The sequence below is a fragment of the Exserohilum turcica genome (genome assembly GCF_000359705.1).
Source record: "Exserohilum turcica Et28A unplaced genomic scaffold SETTUscaffold_6, whole genome shotgun sequence".
Taxonomy (NCBI): Eukaryota; Fungi; Ascomycota; class Dothideomycetes; order Pleosporales; family Pleosporaceae; genus Exserohilum; species Exserohilum turcicum.
In genome coordinates this window covers 2,094,715-2,111,373 of record NW_007360277.1, presented here as the reverse complement: position 1 = coordinate 2,111,373, position 16,659 = coordinate 2,094,715, and the positions used below count along the sequence as shown (strand labels likewise).

Below are 16,659 nucleotides of genomic sequence, written 5' to 3'. Positions count from 1 at the left end.
AGTGTAGATTAAATGAGTCTCTCATACACGAGGTCTTTAGTATTTGGGGGGGGGGGGTTCGTTTTTTTCTCTGTTGTTCTTCCGTGCGAGAATATTATGCTTTGTTTCTGTAATCTATATGCTCATTTATTTATGTAAGCGTAAAGTCATCATGGAGCAAGAAGAGGGGAATAAAGTGTTTTTGAACTGAAGAAGAAGAAGAAGAAGAAGAAGAAGAAGAAGAAGAAAAAAAAGAAGAGCCCATAGATTCGCCGATGCCAATGATGGAACCATGCCTCCCACATACACATACACACACCCTACAATATCTAAGAAGGGTGGGTAGATGGAGGTTTGAAGTAGTACGCAGAGACGCACATACACACCCACACACACACACACACACACAGACAGACACACGCTTCTTCGTCTAAGCCTGGATAGCCCGTCCCAAAGCACCGCCCGTAAACTGCTGATTTCTTCCACCCCTTGAGCCGCCGCCGCCTCCACCGCCTCCACGACCTCCGCCTCGGCCACCGCCGCCCCTTCCGCCGCGGTTGCCACGTCCTCCTTGCCTCTCAAATGCATTGGCCGTACCTTGTGTGCGTTGCTCGAGCGTCTTTTCGTTGGACTCGATGAGGCCTGAAGCCTTGTCTGACAGGCTGAGAGCCAGTGTTTGCAGTCTTGACAGCTCCACGCCCTTTCGGAAGATGATGGCCGAGTTGACTTGGTCAAGGGCAGCCGCCAGCTCCTCGTGCGAAATCATCTTGGACACAACGGCAGACACCTTGCGCTCTGGCAGCTCAAACATGCCTGCTAGTGTCGAGATGGCAAGCGTGTCGTAGAAAGGTGCATAGGTAAAGAGATATGTCCGCAGACCCTCTTCTTGAATCTGGGCAGAGAGCATCTCCTTGATCTTGTCCGAGTTGGCCATGAGCTCCCAGATCTTGATCGAGTTGATAAACTCGGCAGCCTTCTTCCACTCACCGGCAGACAGCGCCTTGGACGCCTGCATGACGTGGTCGCGCGTGTTCTCAGGAGGACCAGTGAAGATTTGACGCTCATGGTACTCCAAGAGACGGCGGTAAGTCTTGCTAATCACCCGCTTCCTGAGGTCAGGCGACGAGCCAAGTTGTGCGAGCAGAGGAATCTCGAGCAACATGGAGCACGTCAGGTAGACGCACTCGAGGAGCTCAAGGTTGATGTGCATGTGGAACGGAAGCTGTCGTTGGCGCTCAAGACGCTCCTGCTCGGGCGAGATTTGCGAGTATCGCTGCATTTGCAGACCCTGTGCGAGAAGCTCCTTTTGCCTGTTGCTACCACAAATCTCCTGCAGAGATGTTTGCGCCTCGTAGACCAGACCAGCACGGAAAGCACAGAGACCGACTTGGACGAGTGCACGGTTGAACAGGATCTGCGTGTTGACGTCAAAGTTGCTGATCGTCTCCTGCAGATGCGACATGAGCATCATGTCACGTGCCTTGTAGTACTGGTCGTGCAGAGACAGGAAGTAGATCTGGCACAGCATCGCGCGGGCACGGATAATGCCCTCGCTGTTTTGGAACAGGTATGTGCACAGCGTCTGCACGAGCGAGGCTGTGTCGTTGGAAATGGCACGAGGGGTGATTTCAGAGTCGAGGGTGTCGGGAATAGCCTTCCACACATTGTTCTCGAGGATGGTAATGACTTGCGAGGGCTGGTAATGTTAGTGCGAGTAGATGGGTACTTGCCAGTGTGCTTACCTTGAAGTAGACGTGTTCCAATCTCCGCATGACGATGCGGTTCAGTGGCTCTTGCGGCAGCTCCAGGCTGGCGTTCTTCTTCAAGCTCTCGACGTACACGAGGGTGCGCACCAGCTGGGCATACAGCAGCGCCTCGTCGGTCAACCGCTCAATGTACTCGGACGTGTGCGGGTCAATGTGCTGGAGAGAGCGAGTGAGCTCGTCATCGAGCCTCTCGACAAAGGAAACAATGCTTCCTGGGACGCGGAAGATCTCGCCCGGTGTGATGGTAGGCAGCTTCTCGTCGTCCTCCCACTCCTCGGCGTTTTCAATGACAACAATCTCGTTGCTGTCCTCGAGGATCTTGAGCAGCTTGCCAAACTCCTGGTCGGCCCTGGTACAGTCAGTAGGCAGCTAGTGGCAGTTCGGGCTACACTCACAGCTTCCATTGGTCCTGGTGCATGTGGCTCGCAGTGCCGCTTGTCAGGTCAAAGCGCGTGGAAATGAGCGTCAACAGAATGCGGACCCGCTGGTAGTCGCTGATGGCAACGTCAAACAGCCTCTCCAGCGTCCGAATGTGCTCCAGCTTGTCCGAGTTCTTGCGACCACGCTGCTCGACAATTGCCCGCAGGTGCTTGAGGATGCCCTCGGGCGTGTACAGGACTGCCTTGCCACCAGCGCCGACGGTGATGAATCCGTCGTCTGTCGCCTGGTCCACAATCTCGGTGCCGAGCTGAGGAATCTTGCTCTTCTTCTTCTTCTCCTTTGGCGCCTGGACGGCCTCCTCTTCCTCCTCGCGCATGAACTCGTCCTTGTTCTCTCGGTACGCATTAATGTCCTTTTCGTATTCACGGTTGTGCTTCTTGATCTTCTGGCGCACCGCGTTGAAGCCACGGCCGTTGACGGCGTTCATCTTCTTGGGCGTCACCTTTTGTTTTTCGTGGGTCTCGATGACGGCCGTCTCGAGGTCGGCAATGGCCTGGATGTACAGCTTGGGGATCTTGCCATCGTTCTGCTTGATCAGCGTAGGCACCTGGCGGATGAGCTTGTCGAATTCTGTCCACGTTCCATGTCAGCACACACACACACACATGGGCAGATACGCTCCGCCTTCAGAGATACACATACGCTCGGAGATGACGGCCCAGTCGTTGATGCGCTGCGCATTCTCAATGAGCCGTATCGTCGCCTCGAGCTCGTCGAAGCGCTTGTCCTTGGCACTCTTCAGCACCTTGTTCACATCCTCGTCGTCGCTCTCGCTCTCGCTGTCGGCGTCCTTCAAGAAGCGGGCAGCGCCCACTTCCGAGCCCGAGTCCGAGGAATCGTCGTCGTCCGAGTCGTCGTCGTCAGAGTCCTGCTCGCTGTCCTCCTGCTCAGACTCGTCGTCGTTGGAGTAGAGCTCCTCCTCGCTGGACTCGTCCGAGGAGCTGTCACTGGCGGCAAAGAAGCGGGACGCCATGTTTGCTGGTCTCGAGAGTAGAGATTTGCCCGAGGGATCGAGGGGTTTTGGTGGGTGGCGGGCGCCGTGTGGTGTGGGTTGACTGGGAGTCACTGCCGCTTTGCCTGCGTTGCAACTTTCCCACTCGAATTTCGAGCCAGCGCTAGGCCATGACTGTGTGCCCCGCGCCTAACCCAATCGGGACGCGAACCTCGTCCCTGTCCTTGTCCTTGGCCTCACACGCACTCGCTCTCGCTCTCATGGCCGCGAGCCCACCACGACATGTGCACCAGCAACAACGGGAGGAGGGGTATTCTGTATTTCCGACCAATTCTGACATGCGACCATCGCCTTTTGGGAATGCTAGTATCCACGACAATGCAAATCATGACAAACAAGCCAACTTCAACACACAACAACGTGGCTACAGCGACATACGTAGCCAAAAAAGAGGGTTTGCGAGAAGGTTACTAGAATTACACGTGCCGCCGACCACCACCACATCCTCAACTGCTCAGGACACTGGCCATCGTCGAGTGAGATGCTCCAACGGTGCCACTCCTGCTGCCGCACATGGGGAAACCCAGTCGGTACCGCCCGGGTACCGCCCCGTCCAGACTTGGCTTGTTTCTTCCGTCAATTTTGGTGCAATCCGCAGCCATCAGCCTGATTCCCACGAGCGCCGCCGTGATGCCATCCAAAGCCAGTTGAGTGGGCTGTACATTGCAGCATGTGCCATGTGCCGTGGCCTGCTCCAGACCGGCCTGGACAATGTGCGGCCCGCGCGGTCCCTCCGAGTCCTGCTCTTCGCGTCGATAGCATCATACTGCCCAACTCACACCATAGACAATGTTACTGACGGAACAACTCCAGGGGGGGGGGGCAGGGGGAGATATCAAGAACAACTCAGAACGCCGCATCTCTCCATGCCGCACACAGCGCCATTTCTCTTGTTTTGTATATCAATATCAGGAGCCAGCCCATCATTGCCAATGATTCTGGCCCACAAAGCCTTCCTCGAGCGTGCGGTCTTCCAGGTTCCGCACAAAGTTGTGGTTCCGGTTCGAGTTGCCTGCACGAGATCCTCTTCGCCTGGCACTGCTTGCGCTTTCGGGAGCGCCATCCGGAGGGGGTGGGTAGTATGCTGGCGACGGTTGCAGACGCACCGGCGCATTGGGATCCAAATGACTCATGACCCTCTGCAGCGCAGGCGGGATGCCCGATTGTCCCGACTGCTGCTGATCCATGGTCGTTGCTCGCTGGCGCCCAGCACGGGTCGTGGCCTGTGCATACAGGTTCTGAGGCTGGTTGTATTGCCGCGGCTGCTGTGGCTGCATCATGTTCATGGGCTGACTGTATTGCGCTGCCTGGGCGGGGTAGGGTGGCGGTGCGCCTTGGTGGTTCGGCCCGTACATGTTGTACGGGTTTTGCTGGGCTTGCGGGTTCTGTGCGGCGGCGTACTGGTTCATCTGCATGTTTGCATACGCGGCGTGTTGGGCAGCCTGTGCTTGTTGCTGCTGCGCGACCGCTTGCTGCTGCTGCTGCTGTCGCTGTCTGCTCATGCCCTCGTATCGCTGTTGCTCCTGGACACCCGGTGCTGGCGATCGGCTCGAACTAGACTTGAGCGTCATTGGCGGTACAAATGGCCCCGTAAACTTGGCCTGTGTGATGAACGGATGAAGTTTCGCTTGCGCAGGCGTCCAGCGTTCCAGAGGGTTGAGATTGAGCAGTCCCTGGGCGAAATCGATAAAGGCAGCCCGATTGTTCATTTCTAGCACGCGTTAGCCACGGAAGCTCCACACACACTCCAGAACGCTTACCTCGCTCAATCTCATTCGACTTCATGTTCTTCCGCGGCATTGGGTAGTTTTTGATAATGTCTGGCAGCGTCGTGGCGGAGAAGTACTTCTTGCTGGGCTGTTCCTTTGTTCCGTGTTCTCGCGAATACTGCTCCATGGACTTGAGCCGGTACTGCTTGCGGCCGTACTCGTCCTGCGACTTTTCAAAAAACTCTCCCGATTGCTTGCCCATCTCCAGCATCCAGTGCGGCGGAAGTCCAAGCATCTCCGTTATTCTCGAAACCTGGTTGTATTCGGAGGAGCCGGGGAAAAGCGGCAGACCGAGGAAGAGTTCGACAACGATACATCCCAGGGACCACATATCGATGGCGGCAGAGTATGGCAGGCCGAGCAAGACTTCTGGGGACCGGTAGAATCGCGACTGGATGTACGTGTATACGGTCTGGCGTTCGTCGCACGCAGAACCAAAATCGATAATCTTGATAATCGGGCTTTCGAGGCTGGCACACGGTTAGCTATGTGCTATGACCCGAATGCGGCTGTACGTACTTCTTGAGCAGGATGTTCTCAGGCTTCAAGTCGCAATGTATGAGCTTGGCCTTTCCGAGCAATGCCAAACCATTGATGAGCTGCTGCGCAAACACGCGCACCAGGGTGGTCGACAGTCCGCGGAACTGGTTCTGCTTGATCAATTCATAGAGGTTGACGCTCAAGAGCTCAAACACAAGACACAGATGTTGCCTGTGGATAAAGGTATCCTTGAGCCTCAGCAGGTGGTGGTCATCGTTCTTGTCCATCTGCTTATTCAACTGTGCCCTGTTAGCACCGCCCAATGTGTCTTAGGAAGAAACACGCACCAAGTCAAGTACAGATACTTCCATCATACTCTGATTGAAGTATGCTGTGCGGTTCTTGATCACCTTGACCGCCACCACCTCCTGCGTCTTCAAGTTCTGGCACTTGACGACCTGGCCAAACGTTCCCTGGCCCAGCACATCGAGAATCAAGTAGCGGTTCTTGTGTCCAGACTCTTCCGATCCCAAGATGTCGTTGACATAGAGAATGTAATCGCTGTCCTCGTTGTCGTAACCGTCGTTCTTGACTCCTTTGCTGGGCTTGGTGAGAACACGGCGAGGATTGCGCGAGGATTGGTAGTTGAATCCGCCGTTGCACAACTTGTACGTCATGGGCAAATGGGCGGTCAGCGCTTGCAGGGGCTGTGGGGCAGGGTCAGTACATTTCGCCTTGTCAGAAGCAGACTAGACATACACTGATGAAGCCTCCTTCTGGATTGGCGCGACGAAACGGCGGCTGGGCATTGATCTTGGGCTGCAGGTCGGCCGTGTTGGTGACCTTTTCGAATCGGGGAACAGGCCCGCGGCCCATGGGCAGCGGCGGGGGGTTGGAATTAGCATTAGAAGCAGTGCGCGGCGAGCGGGCTTCTCTGTTGTAGACAGCATTGAGCTGTACGGTCGCAGACTGCGGGTAAAAGTTCTCGGGGCTCATGTTGGAGGACTGGATGGGCGGCAGCTGGGGCGCATGAGGGCGCGAGGCTAAAAGCAAAACAGTGATTAGTATACAGGCGCCCCAAGGATTCATTCAGGCTGGTACGGGGCACATTCGACATACATGGTGGAGAGTAGTAGCTGCTGGGAGGCGACATGTAGGGATTGGTTCGCGAGGGGCTCTGGCGGCTGGTCTGGGTCTGAGCCTGTTGCTGGGCCTGGGGATTGAAGCTGGTGTAGGTCTGACCGCCCTGCTGGGGATTCGCCGAGTAGGGCGACGTGGGCGAGAGGTTCATGGGCGAATACCTGCGCGCGGCGGCACTCTCCTCGTGCTGCTGCATGTACTGCTGCGAGTGCCGGGGCGGCTGCTGCTGCTGCTGCTGCTGCTGTTGTTGTTGTTGCTGCTGGGACGGCGGTTGCTGCGGCTGTGGCTGTTGCTGCTGGCCGGGGCGCGCCATGTTCAGGCGGGGCTTGTAGGCGTCCTCCATGGGCACGTCGCCGTCGCCGTCGTTGTAGTCGGGGCCGCGGGCAACGGAGCCGGCATTGGAGTTCTGGCGGGAGGGGGTAGCATACGAGTCGTGCTTCATCTGCGAAGACACGGCCGGGTCCCGTGAGGCGTGGGGCGGCGATTGCATCGTGTGCGAGTAGCGGGCACTGGGCGTGTCTGAATAGGCAGTCCACTGGGGCTCCATGACGTCGGGGCGGTGGCTGGGGCCGAGGGGACGGGAGAGGAGGGGGGGGAGGAGAAATTAGGGTGCAGGCAGAGAGCGACGGAGTCGCAGAGGGAGACGTGGTGCAGCCTGTCACTACGAGCGGTGCATGCCGATGCAACCAGACCTAATGCGCGCGGGCGGTCGGGCGGTGATGGGTGAGGGCGAGAGCGAGAGCGAGGGCGAGGGCGAGAGCGCGTGGTCGTGGTCGTGGGCGTGGGACTGTGTCGGGCGGGATAGTGCACGTCAGGTCGCCGTTAGGTTGAGTTAGCTGCGAGTTGGGTCGACGTTGGCCGTGGCGGGGTGCGTGTGTTACGTGGTCAGCGGCTGTTGATGCCCGTCGCTTCAGCAGGGGGGGGGGAGAAGAGAGAGCGCGGCCGTTGCAGAGAGGAGAGAGGAGGGCGAGGCGAGGGCAATGATTTCACGGCGAGGATTCAAAAAGGATGGGATTGCAGGTCAGCGAGGCGCTGAGGTTGGCGCCGTTGCAGCATCCATGAATTGGGCTCATGGGCTTGGGCGCGCTAGTGACGAAAGCGGCCGCCTCCTCATGCCCATGACGGTGTGGGGTGAGAGAGAGAGAGAGAGAGAGAGACACGCTATGCCATGCCATGCCATGCCATGGCTACGCCCACGCCTGTTCTCTCCCGTGCCTTGGGCTGGCGCTGTGCCGCTGCGGCTGAGAGAGAGGCAGACAGGCAGATGGAGACGAGTATCCACTCGGTCGCTGGCGAGCAGCAGAGAAAAAAAATAGGCTTATCAGGACCCCACCTGCTGGTGCTGCTGGTGTTTGCATACAAACACACACATATGTATATATATACATATATATATATATATATATATATATGCACAGAGAGTGCGAGAGAGACAATGGCGAGAGGCGGCGTTTGCAGCCATTGGAGCCATAACATGCATTGTTTGGAAGCGTGTCTGGGCAGGGAATGGCTGCAATCAGCTGTGTACAGTAATCAGGCAAGCAGGTAATTCCAGGCCGGGCACCGCACCCGCGCCAAGCAAAACAAGCGATCATGACGCGACTCGAACTCGAGGCCGGCCGCCGCCGCCAAACCAAACACGCAATCACCGTGGCACTCGCACTGGCAGTCGCTCTTGCGCAATCTGACAATAAGGCGTCATAGCCATGGTCCTATAGTAGTAGTAGTAGTAGTCATCATAGCCACAGTACACCTAGCACTGCCACATTCACCTGCTGTACTGCCTCAGTCGCGCACCTCATACCCGCCCAGCACATGGCCGTTGTCCCACGCCGCCGCCTTCTCAAACAAGCTCCTGACCATCTCCCCCCCTCGCGTCGCAAGCACCGAGAGAAGCGTGTCGCTCAGCTGTCACGTCTGTTAGCCGCGCCAGTACACCAGAGGCCTCGCCCGCCAAATCACACTTACGCCATGCGTGCTCTCGCAGCATCCTTGCAGCCACACGCCCGCGCCCTCGCCCACGCTCTGCTCTGCAAACTTGACCCGGTAGTCGCGCTGCACCTGCCACTTGGCGCCCTCGACCTCGCCGCCCGCCATCACGTGCCGCGCATCCTGGAGCAGCGTCTCGTGCACGTCGCGGTAGTAGCCCGTCGCCACAAACACGGCGTCCACGTCGAGCGTCTCTCTCTGCTCCGCCGCCCCGGCCTTGTCCGAAAAGTACAGCGGGCTCGAGTCCTGCACCTGCAGCCGCACTCCGCCCGCCATCACGGGCGACTCGCTCACCTCCACCACCCGCCGGTACGGCATGATGCGGTGCGGCCAGTGCGCCTCCTCTGCCGCCGTGTTGCCATGGCGGATGCGTTGCATGTACAGTGTTTCGTAAATGTGCTCGAGAAGAGGCAGCCGCACAACGCCGTAGTTGGTGCCCTTGTCCTCGACTAGCGTCGTCGCCCGCACCTTGGGCGCCCGGTTGTATGTGCAGTCGGTCCGTGAGGGGTTGAAGATCTCGTTTACGCTGCCACATGTCAGCCTCTTCCATGACATGCCAGACCTGGCCTGCCAGCAATGTTGCCGTGATACTTACAAAGGCGAGTCGTCGCTCGGCCGCAGCGCCCCTCCCTTGATCAGCAGCCGCGTCTGCGAGTTGGGGTAGTTTGCGTGCAGATAGTCGAAGATCTCGGCCGCGCTCTGCCCGTTGCCCACCACAGCCACCTTGTACGGCGCGTCGTGCTTCTTCAGAATCTCCTTGCACATGTACGAGAACTTGGACGAGTGGATCACTCGGGGGTGGTTGGTGGGAAACGGCGCGGGCATGTTGGGTCTGCCTCCAGCAGCAATCACCACATGCCGTGCTCTCCGTGACTCGGTTTGGCCCGTGAGGTGGTTGACCGACGTCACGCTGAACGCGGTAATCTCGCCGTTGGCCGACTTCTCGGGCATCACCTTGACCACTTCCTGGCTGTAGGCCACCACCTCTTCGAACCAGCCAGCGCACCACTTCATGTAGTCCTCGTACTCGACGCGCGCGGGCAGAAACGTGTTGAGGTTGGCAAACTCAATCAGCCGGTCCTTCTGGTGCAGGTAGTTGATAAAGGTAAACTCGCTGCGCGGGTTCCTCATCGTGGCCATGTCCTTCATAAAGGTGATTTGCATCTTTGCGCCCGGGAGCAGCATGCCCGCATGCCACGCAAACTGCGGCTGCTTCTCCAGGAAAGCCACCTTGGGCGCCCGGCCCTGCAGGCCCGGGACATCAGCGAGCGAGGCATCCGTACCGTCCAAGGCATCGTGCAGAGCCACGCCAATGGCCAGAGACGCCGGCCCAAAGCCCACGCATATCAGGTCGTGGAGCTCGTCCTGCGGGGTATATCGGAGGTGGGATCGCTTCTCCAGAGCGGGGAACTGGCTCTCGTCGAGGTTCTCCGTCAGGAAGCCATCAAAGGCCTTCTGCACCGCTGGCGCTGCGCCACTCGGCGAGCTCGACGATGACAGGTCTGCGTGAGGACTCATGCTGCGGATGCTGACGTGTGTGTGTGTGTGTCGAGTAATGCAGACAGGCAAGACACTGGTACTGCTGCTGTCAGTCTGGCTGCTCGTGCTGTCAAACCATGGCCCCGCCGTGGCATGATGCATGGATGCGTACCCTAATACTTGTCACGGTGACGGTTGATGCTGGAGTCGTGTGTGCGGACGGGTCGACTGCAGGTCACAGAGGCTAGAAGCGCCTGGAGTTGGCAGACCAGCTTGTCAGCGGATTTATCATATCAGATGGATTGGGCCATGACGTCTACACTCGACACGGACACGGACGGGCCAGGGAAGGGAGAGAGAGAGAGAGAGAGAGAGAGAGAAGAGAAGAAAAAGAGAGAAGGGAAGAGTCTGCGTGGGACAACTTACACGCTCAAGTATGCAGCCCTGGGCACACGGCGAGGAAGTGATTGTCGAGCAAACAGCTGCCGCCGCCGCTCATAATATGGGCGGCGGCCATTGTTTCTGTGCCTGGCGACCCAAGCCGTGGGCGGGGGGGCGTTTCTTGGGCCCCCTGCAGCGCTCGTCAGAGAATGGTCCGATACACGTTGCGCAGGCCGGCGTAGAGGCGCTGGGCGGGCCGTTGCAAGGTGGCACTACCGTGATGCCATTCGCTGGGCTTGGGGATGGATGGCGGGCGGCGGGCGATGAGGCCCTTGTCGCTGATCGTGCGCCTCGCACCATCTGATAAGATGGCCGGCTCGCCGCCAGCCCGCGCGCGCGCATAAGAGGGCGCAAAAATTTTCGGCGTCGCCCCGCTGCGCTTGGCCCGGCTCTGCTAGAGTTGGTGTGCGCCGTCCGTATGCGGCGTGGGGTGGTGGAGAAGGCGCCCGGGCTGAGGGCGCGCGGAGATCAGAATTATCAGATGGAAATCATGGCTCCATCTGATTAGATGAAGAGATTTCCTGCGACTTCGGAGCGCCCTCGGCTTTGGCTGGCCTGCCCTTTCACCTACACCCACACCCACACCACTACTCGATACTTGCATGCTGCTGCGGAGCAATTGCTGCCATGGGCTAGGATGCAGTCACCGCTGATCCCTTGGCCGGGCATCGTGGGTGGTGGTGGTGGCCATGCCATGACGAAGAGGCGTCTGCCGTCTGGTAGAACACCACATGGCTGACCTCATGGGCATATATACTCATGTACGAACAACAACAACAACAATAACAATAACAGGCAAAGAGCATAGTAACCCCACCAAGTGAAAACAATCGGCTACAAGGCTCGGCTAATCCGGTCCAGCCAGACGCCTCGGTTCACGTCATGTCTTACGTAGGAGCCCTTGCACTTGCACTTGCTTAGCCACCACGCCTTGTTCCGTATGCGTATGCACCCAAAGTGGACCTCGACCATAGCTTAGCACCACCCACCCCCCCCCCCCTTCCTTCACCCCCGCCAAGTCTTGCGGCACTTTCTGGCCTGCCCTTCGAATTGCCTAGATGCATCCCATAGGGCCGACACTCCAGGGCCAAGATCCATCTTAATTACCTCCTAACAAAACTCGACTACCCTCACGCTATCAGATGACCAAAACGGCAACCAAACGCCGTCGGTATGCAATGAGCCCCCCCCCCTACCGGCTGGATAAATCCATAACCAAATACAAATACATGCGTATATAATACACCCCATGCAAACGCAGAGTCAACAATGCCCTTGCACACTAACCGCACACGCCGGCACATCCGTATTCACTCCCGTATTCACTCCCGTATTCACTCCAGCTCCTGAGTCGCTACCATGGCTGCATAGATGCCTCCGAGCGCAACAAGCTCTTCGTGTCTGCCCTGCTCAACAATACGTCCCGTGTCAAACACAAAGATGCGGTCTGCATGCTGTACGCTAGCCAGCCGATGCGCAATCATAATGGTCGTTCGGCCCTTGGAAGCTGCCGCAATGGCTCTCCGTATTTCCCGCTCAGTGTTTGCATCCAGCTGCGATGTTGCTTCATCCAGCAGCAAGATCTCAGGGTCGCGAATGAGTGCTCGTGCAATGGCGAGACGCTGACGCTGACCACCGGAGAGCTTGGAGCCGTGTGCTCCAACCTCCGTATTGTACCCTTCTGGCAAGCTCATGATGAAGTCGTGAAGTTCGCACTCTTTAGCAACGCGTTCTATGTCCGCATCGCTGCTGCTGGTGCCCGGACGATTGCCGAGGCTAATGTTGAATTTGACAGAGCCGGGAAACAGATCTGGTTCTTGCTCCTGCTGCGAGTCAGCTCGCCAGCCTCATAAGCTCAAAGGCAATCGCAACCAATTCGCAAAAGAAACAACACGTCAACTTACCACAAGCGCTAGACGCGCACGGTGATCACGAACAGCTTCTTTGCGTATATCCTGGCCATCGAGATAGACCTGCCCGCTGGTAGGATCAAAGAATCTCTCGATCAAATGGATCGTACTGGACTTTCCAGCCCCTACGCCAAAGTCAGCAACGCCCGGCCGTCTCTTGAAGCCTCTTACCTGAACGGCCAACAAAGGCCACATTCTCGCCCGTTCGGATCTGAAAAGACACGTCGTTCAACGCGGGGACAGTCGGCCGGCTCTCGTAATGGAGGCTGACATTGCGAAATTCAAGCTCCCCTCGAACACCGAACGTACCATACGAAGATGCAGGCCCAGACAGCAATGCTCCCGAATCCGGTCCACTAGTAGTCGTCGAAGATGGGCACTCGGTCATGATTGTCGGCTTCTCGTCATGCAGCGAGAACACATTTTGCGCAGCAGCCTTTGCTCGTGTCACTTCTGGCGCCAGACTGAAAAGCTGCCCTGCAGACTGTGCCGAAAATAGCAACGCTGGAAGTACGATGAAGAAGTCTCGCTGACTGTAATTACCGCTGCGTACTTGCTTAGAGCCCCTGGAGAACGTGTTAGAAGTCGCTCTTGTCTTTGCGTACATACCACCACAGTGAAACTCCGCAATAATCAAGAGCGATATACTTACCACCAATATGCCAGAGAGTAGACAAAGTAGGTAATCGACAAGGAAAAGGCAAGCAGGATATTTCCGAGCATGCTGAACCTGAGGTGGTCCTCGTACGGCTTCCTGATCGCTTCCTTGTAGGCCCAGAAAAAGTGATCTTCAAGACCAAAGACGGCAACAATCTGCATTGAAGACGTTGCTTCAGATGCTAAGGCTGCTGCATCATTGTATGCCGTTTGGTGGTGATCCTCTGCTATGGCTAAGATGCGGAGACGGAGGAAGCCAGCGAGGAGCATGACGGGTACAGCTGCCAGCAGAACGATGGCAATCTTCCAGGCGACAATGTGAGCCAGAATTATGCCGCCTATTACCGACGTGGCAATAGAAAATATTGTCCCGAGTATCACACCAGATAATCCGCTGATACTTCCACTATCCGAATTCAAACGTGACATGAGCGCGTGATACGAATGGCCCGGCTTGGAAAACCAGGCAATGTCCTGTTGCAGTATTGTTCGGAAGGATACGTCTCGCACTTTTAGAGTGAGGTTCTCCGAAACAATGCCGAAAGCGGTTTTCCCAAAAGAATGAGAGGCCAAAGCGATGAGCGCAAGGGCGAAGAAGAGTAGACAATAAAACGATATTTGACGTGTGACATCATCAGATCCGCTGGTATCGTTCAAAAGCTCCACCAGGTTGCCGAAAATGAGCGCCTCTCCAATAATGACGGCACCGCTGAAAATCGAAGAAATGAGACCAACAACAATGGCTGGTGCTTCGCGGCGACTCAACGCTAGTGATCTCCCAATTAGTTGAGCGGCTTTCATTTTCGGCTGGTTGCTTGTTTGAGTAACGGCTGCAGAGTCTGAATCTTCGATACCTGGGGGATGTTAGTGAAAGCGCTCATAGAATATTGCCAGTGACGCACCGTTTGGAGCTCGCGCGTCCTCTTTATGCGAGCAGCGCACGTTGGAGCGGATAGATGAAGCTGCAGAGGGATGTCCCTTTTCGAATTGCTGTGCTCTGATCAGCTCGGCATATGTCCCATCTTGCTGTTTAACAAGAGTTTCATGCCGCCCGTCTTGCTCAATGGTCCCATCTCTCATTACAATAATGCGGTCAGCATCCCTCACTGTCGCGAGTCGATGCGCAATGATGATGGTGGTTCGACCGGTGGCAGCGGAGGAACGCTTCAAATTTTCAAGTACTATAGCTTCGCTGGTGCCTGCATGGAAGATCTCATTAGTACCGATTCGTCTTTGAGTATAAACTGAGCAGGGCGTGGCTTTCCAAAACCATGCCACTCTCGGTGTGTGAGACGTATGTGAGATGGTTGAATAAAAAGCTGGAGTACAAAATACTGGCACGTACCATCCATTGCACTGGTAAATTCGTCTAAAAGAAGCAGAGCCGGGTTTCTCACCAAAGCTCGAGCCAGGGTGATACGCTGCTTTTGGCCACCAGAAAGCTGGGATTGCGGGCCAGATCCAATCTGAGTATGGATTCCGTCGGGAAGACGGTCGAGGAAGTCGCAGTATGCCTCGTCTGCCGCGGTCTTGCATCGCTCAAGAATATCTTCCTCGGTGAGATATTGAAGCTCACTTTGGGGAATGCCGTGTTTGATGTTGTCGAGGATGGTTCCTGTGAACAGAACTGGGTTTTGCGTGACAAGCGCAATATGTGAGCGTAAAGTGTGAACATTGAATGATTTGAGGTTGTCTCTTCCAAGGCTTATGTTGCCATAGGTAGGGTCGTACAGCCGCAAAAGCAACGAAGCGATGGTGGACTACTTGGAGTCAGCATGTGCTTTGAGTGTTTTCATCAAGAAATTTCCCTACTTTGCCGGATCCCGACGGGCCAACGAGGCCTGTTACTTGTCCAGGCTTCAGACAAAGATCAACGCTGTCTAGAATCCGAACAGTAGGCCGAGCAGGGTAAACAAACGAAACTGCAGAGAGCACCAACTCTTTTTCAAAATGGGCTTTTTGAGCAGGCTTCCCTTTGGCAGAGTATACATCAATCTCCGAGGTTGGGTGGTCGAGCACATCGGATACTGCAGCACCGGCGGCAGCAGCCATGGCGAATGTCTGTATAAAAGGCCCAAACGAGCCAACGACAAATGAGGCATCGAGAATGAGGAAGACGACGGCGTAGATGGTTCCAGCTTCGGCGCTGCCATGGCGCAAGTGATCGCCGTACCAGAATGCAAGGGCGTTAGTTGCATAGGCTACAAAATAGACAGAGCCCAACATGAGGGCGCCCGCAAAGCTTTTCTTCACGCCAATTCTCAGTGCGGAGCGAAGGTAATGCACATGTTCGTCGCTGAGTCGCTCAAAAAGACCAAAGGCCTGCACAATCTGCACTGCTCGAATAGCACTTTCTGCAACAGAAGACGCCTTTTCAGTATATGCTGAGGCTTGCTTGGTCAGATTGGACACGGTCTTGGTACCGAAATAAACAACAAAAGCCATTGAAGGTATGACTGTCACGAACCTGTGTTGATCAGTCAATTGTTTGCGCTTGGTTACTGATGGCAATTACATGATTCCAGTGAGCTTTGCATTGAGCGTGAAGCCGACGGCGAAGGCAGAGATGAAATAGCTGATTGAAGCAATGAACAAGCCGACTTTCTCAGAAGTTCCGAGCTGGATGGTCTGCGTCTTTTCGGTAAGGATGCTGCACAAGTCGGGCGAAACAGTGTCTGTCAAGCATCATAAGTCCAAATATCCTGCATGTACAGCTTTGCAAACACAACGCACCATAGTAAGCCATGTCCATGCCGAGAGCACGGTGCAGAAGCCTTTCTCTAGTCTTCCTGCTGACGCGCTCGCCCGTGACAGCCCAGCACACAGCCCAGCCCCACGTGACGACGAAATAGCCAACGGCGACTGTCATGAGGCGGAAAAGCAAACGTTTCAGTTCGTCTGCATTCGGGGGGAAATTGTTGATGATGCGGCCGAGGATGACGCCTATCAGCGGTAGTGGCAGGCCTGCCAGCACGGCGAACATGATGGCCAGGGCCAGGATGGCCTTTGAGCTGGCATCGTCCAACTGTCTATACAGCGTAAAGTAGGACGTCTTGAAGGGATTCAGGCCAAGAATCTGGCGGATGAAGCGCTGGCGGAATACGGTGGCGCTCTCGAAAGCTTGAGGCTGAACCGTTGCCAAGGATGGCTCGACGTGCCGCTCCCATTGGGTGCTTTGGCGAAGAGAGCGTCCATCGTCAATCTCGCTGTCTTCAGAATCCAGGAGAGGCTGGCTCTCGGAGCTCCCGTCGTCTGTATAGTCTGGCATGGCGACACGCGCCCGGCGTCATGGAACGCGACGGCTACGAATCCAGGCCTGCGGGCGGTCTAGGAAAGGAGTGTGTGCTTGAACTGGCAGGGAACGCAAAGGGCAACAGCAACAACAGCACAATGGCTGAGCCTGATGAATCAACGACGAACCATGGAGATGGAGAGGTGATGGGATGGTTGGTCAGAGTCAGTGCTTGAGGGCAGGCTAGCCCGGCCCGTGCTTAGTGCCCATCTTGGCATCCAACACGGTACGTCACGATGCTGGTGATCACGTGCCATTGCCAGACACGCTCATCTGGCTCGTCTTTTTTCCTCTGTTCTTTTTT

General features: G+C 56.3%; 4 protein-coding genes across 4 annotated transcripts; all 4 read right to left on the bottom strand.

Annotated features, from left to right (window-relative positions):
- Positions 1 to 327: 327 nt before the first annotated feature.
- SETTUDRAFT_165349 (uncharacterized protein) lies at positions 328 to 3,239 on the bottom strand. Its single transcript, XM_008031784.1, has 4 exons — positions 2,829 to 3,239; positions 2,141 to 2,756; positions 1,722 to 2,094; positions 328 to 1,675 (listed from the first exon to the last, which is right to left on the bottom strand). The coding sequence occupies exons 1-4, from the start codon at positions 3,157 to 3,159 to the stop codon at positions 410 to 412; spliced, it is 2,586 nt and encodes an 861-aa protein (XP_008029975.1). The 5' UTR covers positions 3,160 to 3,239; the 3' UTR covers positions 328 to 409.
- Positions 3,240 to 4,121: 882 nt separating this feature from the next.
- SETTUDRAFT_156655 (uncharacterized protein) lies at positions 4,122 to 7,134 on the bottom strand (the record flags this gene model as incomplete). The annotated part of the gene is made up of 6 exons (XM_008031783.1): positions 4,122 to 4,909; positions 4,959 to 5,437; positions 5,487 to 5,746; positions 5,795 to 6,154; positions 6,207 to 6,490; positions 6,567 to 7,134. 6 exons carry the CDS (start codon positions 7,132 to 7,134, stop codon positions 4,122 to 4,124), a joined length of 2,739 nt encoding a protein of 912 aa, XP_008029974.1.
- A 1,238-nt stretch (positions 7,135 to 8,372) lies between these two features.
- On the bottom strand, positions 8,373 to 10,094 carry SETTUDRAFT_156654 (uncharacterized protein; the record flags this gene model as incomplete). The annotated part of the gene is made up of 3 exons (XM_008031782.1): positions 8,373 to 8,495; positions 8,556 to 9,102; positions 9,172 to 10,094. The coding sequence occupies 3 exons, from the start codon at positions 10,092 to 10,094 to the stop codon at positions 8,373 to 8,375; spliced, it is 1,593 nt and encodes a 530-aa protein (XP_008029973.1).
- A 1,597-nt stretch (positions 10,095 to 11,691) lies between these two features.
- On the bottom strand, positions 11,692 to 16,337 carry SETTUDRAFT_141445 (uncharacterized protein). The gene is made up of 9 exons (XM_008031781.1): positions 15,797 to 16,337; positions 15,579 to 15,738; positions 14,876 to 15,530; positions 14,409 to 14,823; positions 13,966 to 14,262; positions 13,059 to 13,917; positions 12,578 to 12,972; positions 12,401 to 12,531; positions 11,692 to 12,319 (listed from the first exon to the last, which is right to left on the bottom strand). Exons 1-9 carry the CDS (start codon positions 16,329 to 16,331, stop codon positions 11,831 to 11,833), a joined length of 3,936 nt encoding a protein of 1,311 aa, XP_008029972.1. The 5' UTR covers positions 16,332 to 16,337; the 3' UTR covers positions 11,692 to 11,830.
- Positions 16,338 to 16,659: the final 322 nt, after the last annotated feature.

Bases quoted from the DNA above. Each gene is read 5' to 3' on its own strand.
- SETTUDRAFT_141445 (XM_008031781.1), bottom strand. From the start codon at position 16,331: ATGCCAGACTATACAGACGACGGGAGCTCCGAGAGCCAGCCTCTCCTG. The intron at 15,531-15,578 runs GTAATTGCCATC...TGATCAACACAG, and splicing joins GCAAAGCTCACTGGAATCAT to GTTCGTGACAGTCATACCTT. The intron at 14,263-14,408 runs GTACGTGCCAGT...TCTTCCATGCAG, and splicing joins ATTTACCAGTGCAATGGATG to GCACCAGCGAAGCTATAGTA.
- SETTUDRAFT_165349 (XM_008031784.1), bottom strand. From the start codon at position 3,159: ATGGCGTCCCGCTTCTTTGCCGCCAGTGACAGCTCCTCGGACGAGTCC. The intron at 2,095-2,140 runs GTGAGTGTAGCC...TGACTGTACCAG, and splicing joins CACCAGGACCAATGGAAGCT to GGCCGACCAGGAGTTTGGCA. The intron at 1,676-1,721 runs GTAAGCACACTG...TAACATTACCAG, and splicing joins TGGAACACGTCTACTTCAAG to CCCTCGCAAGTCATTACCAT.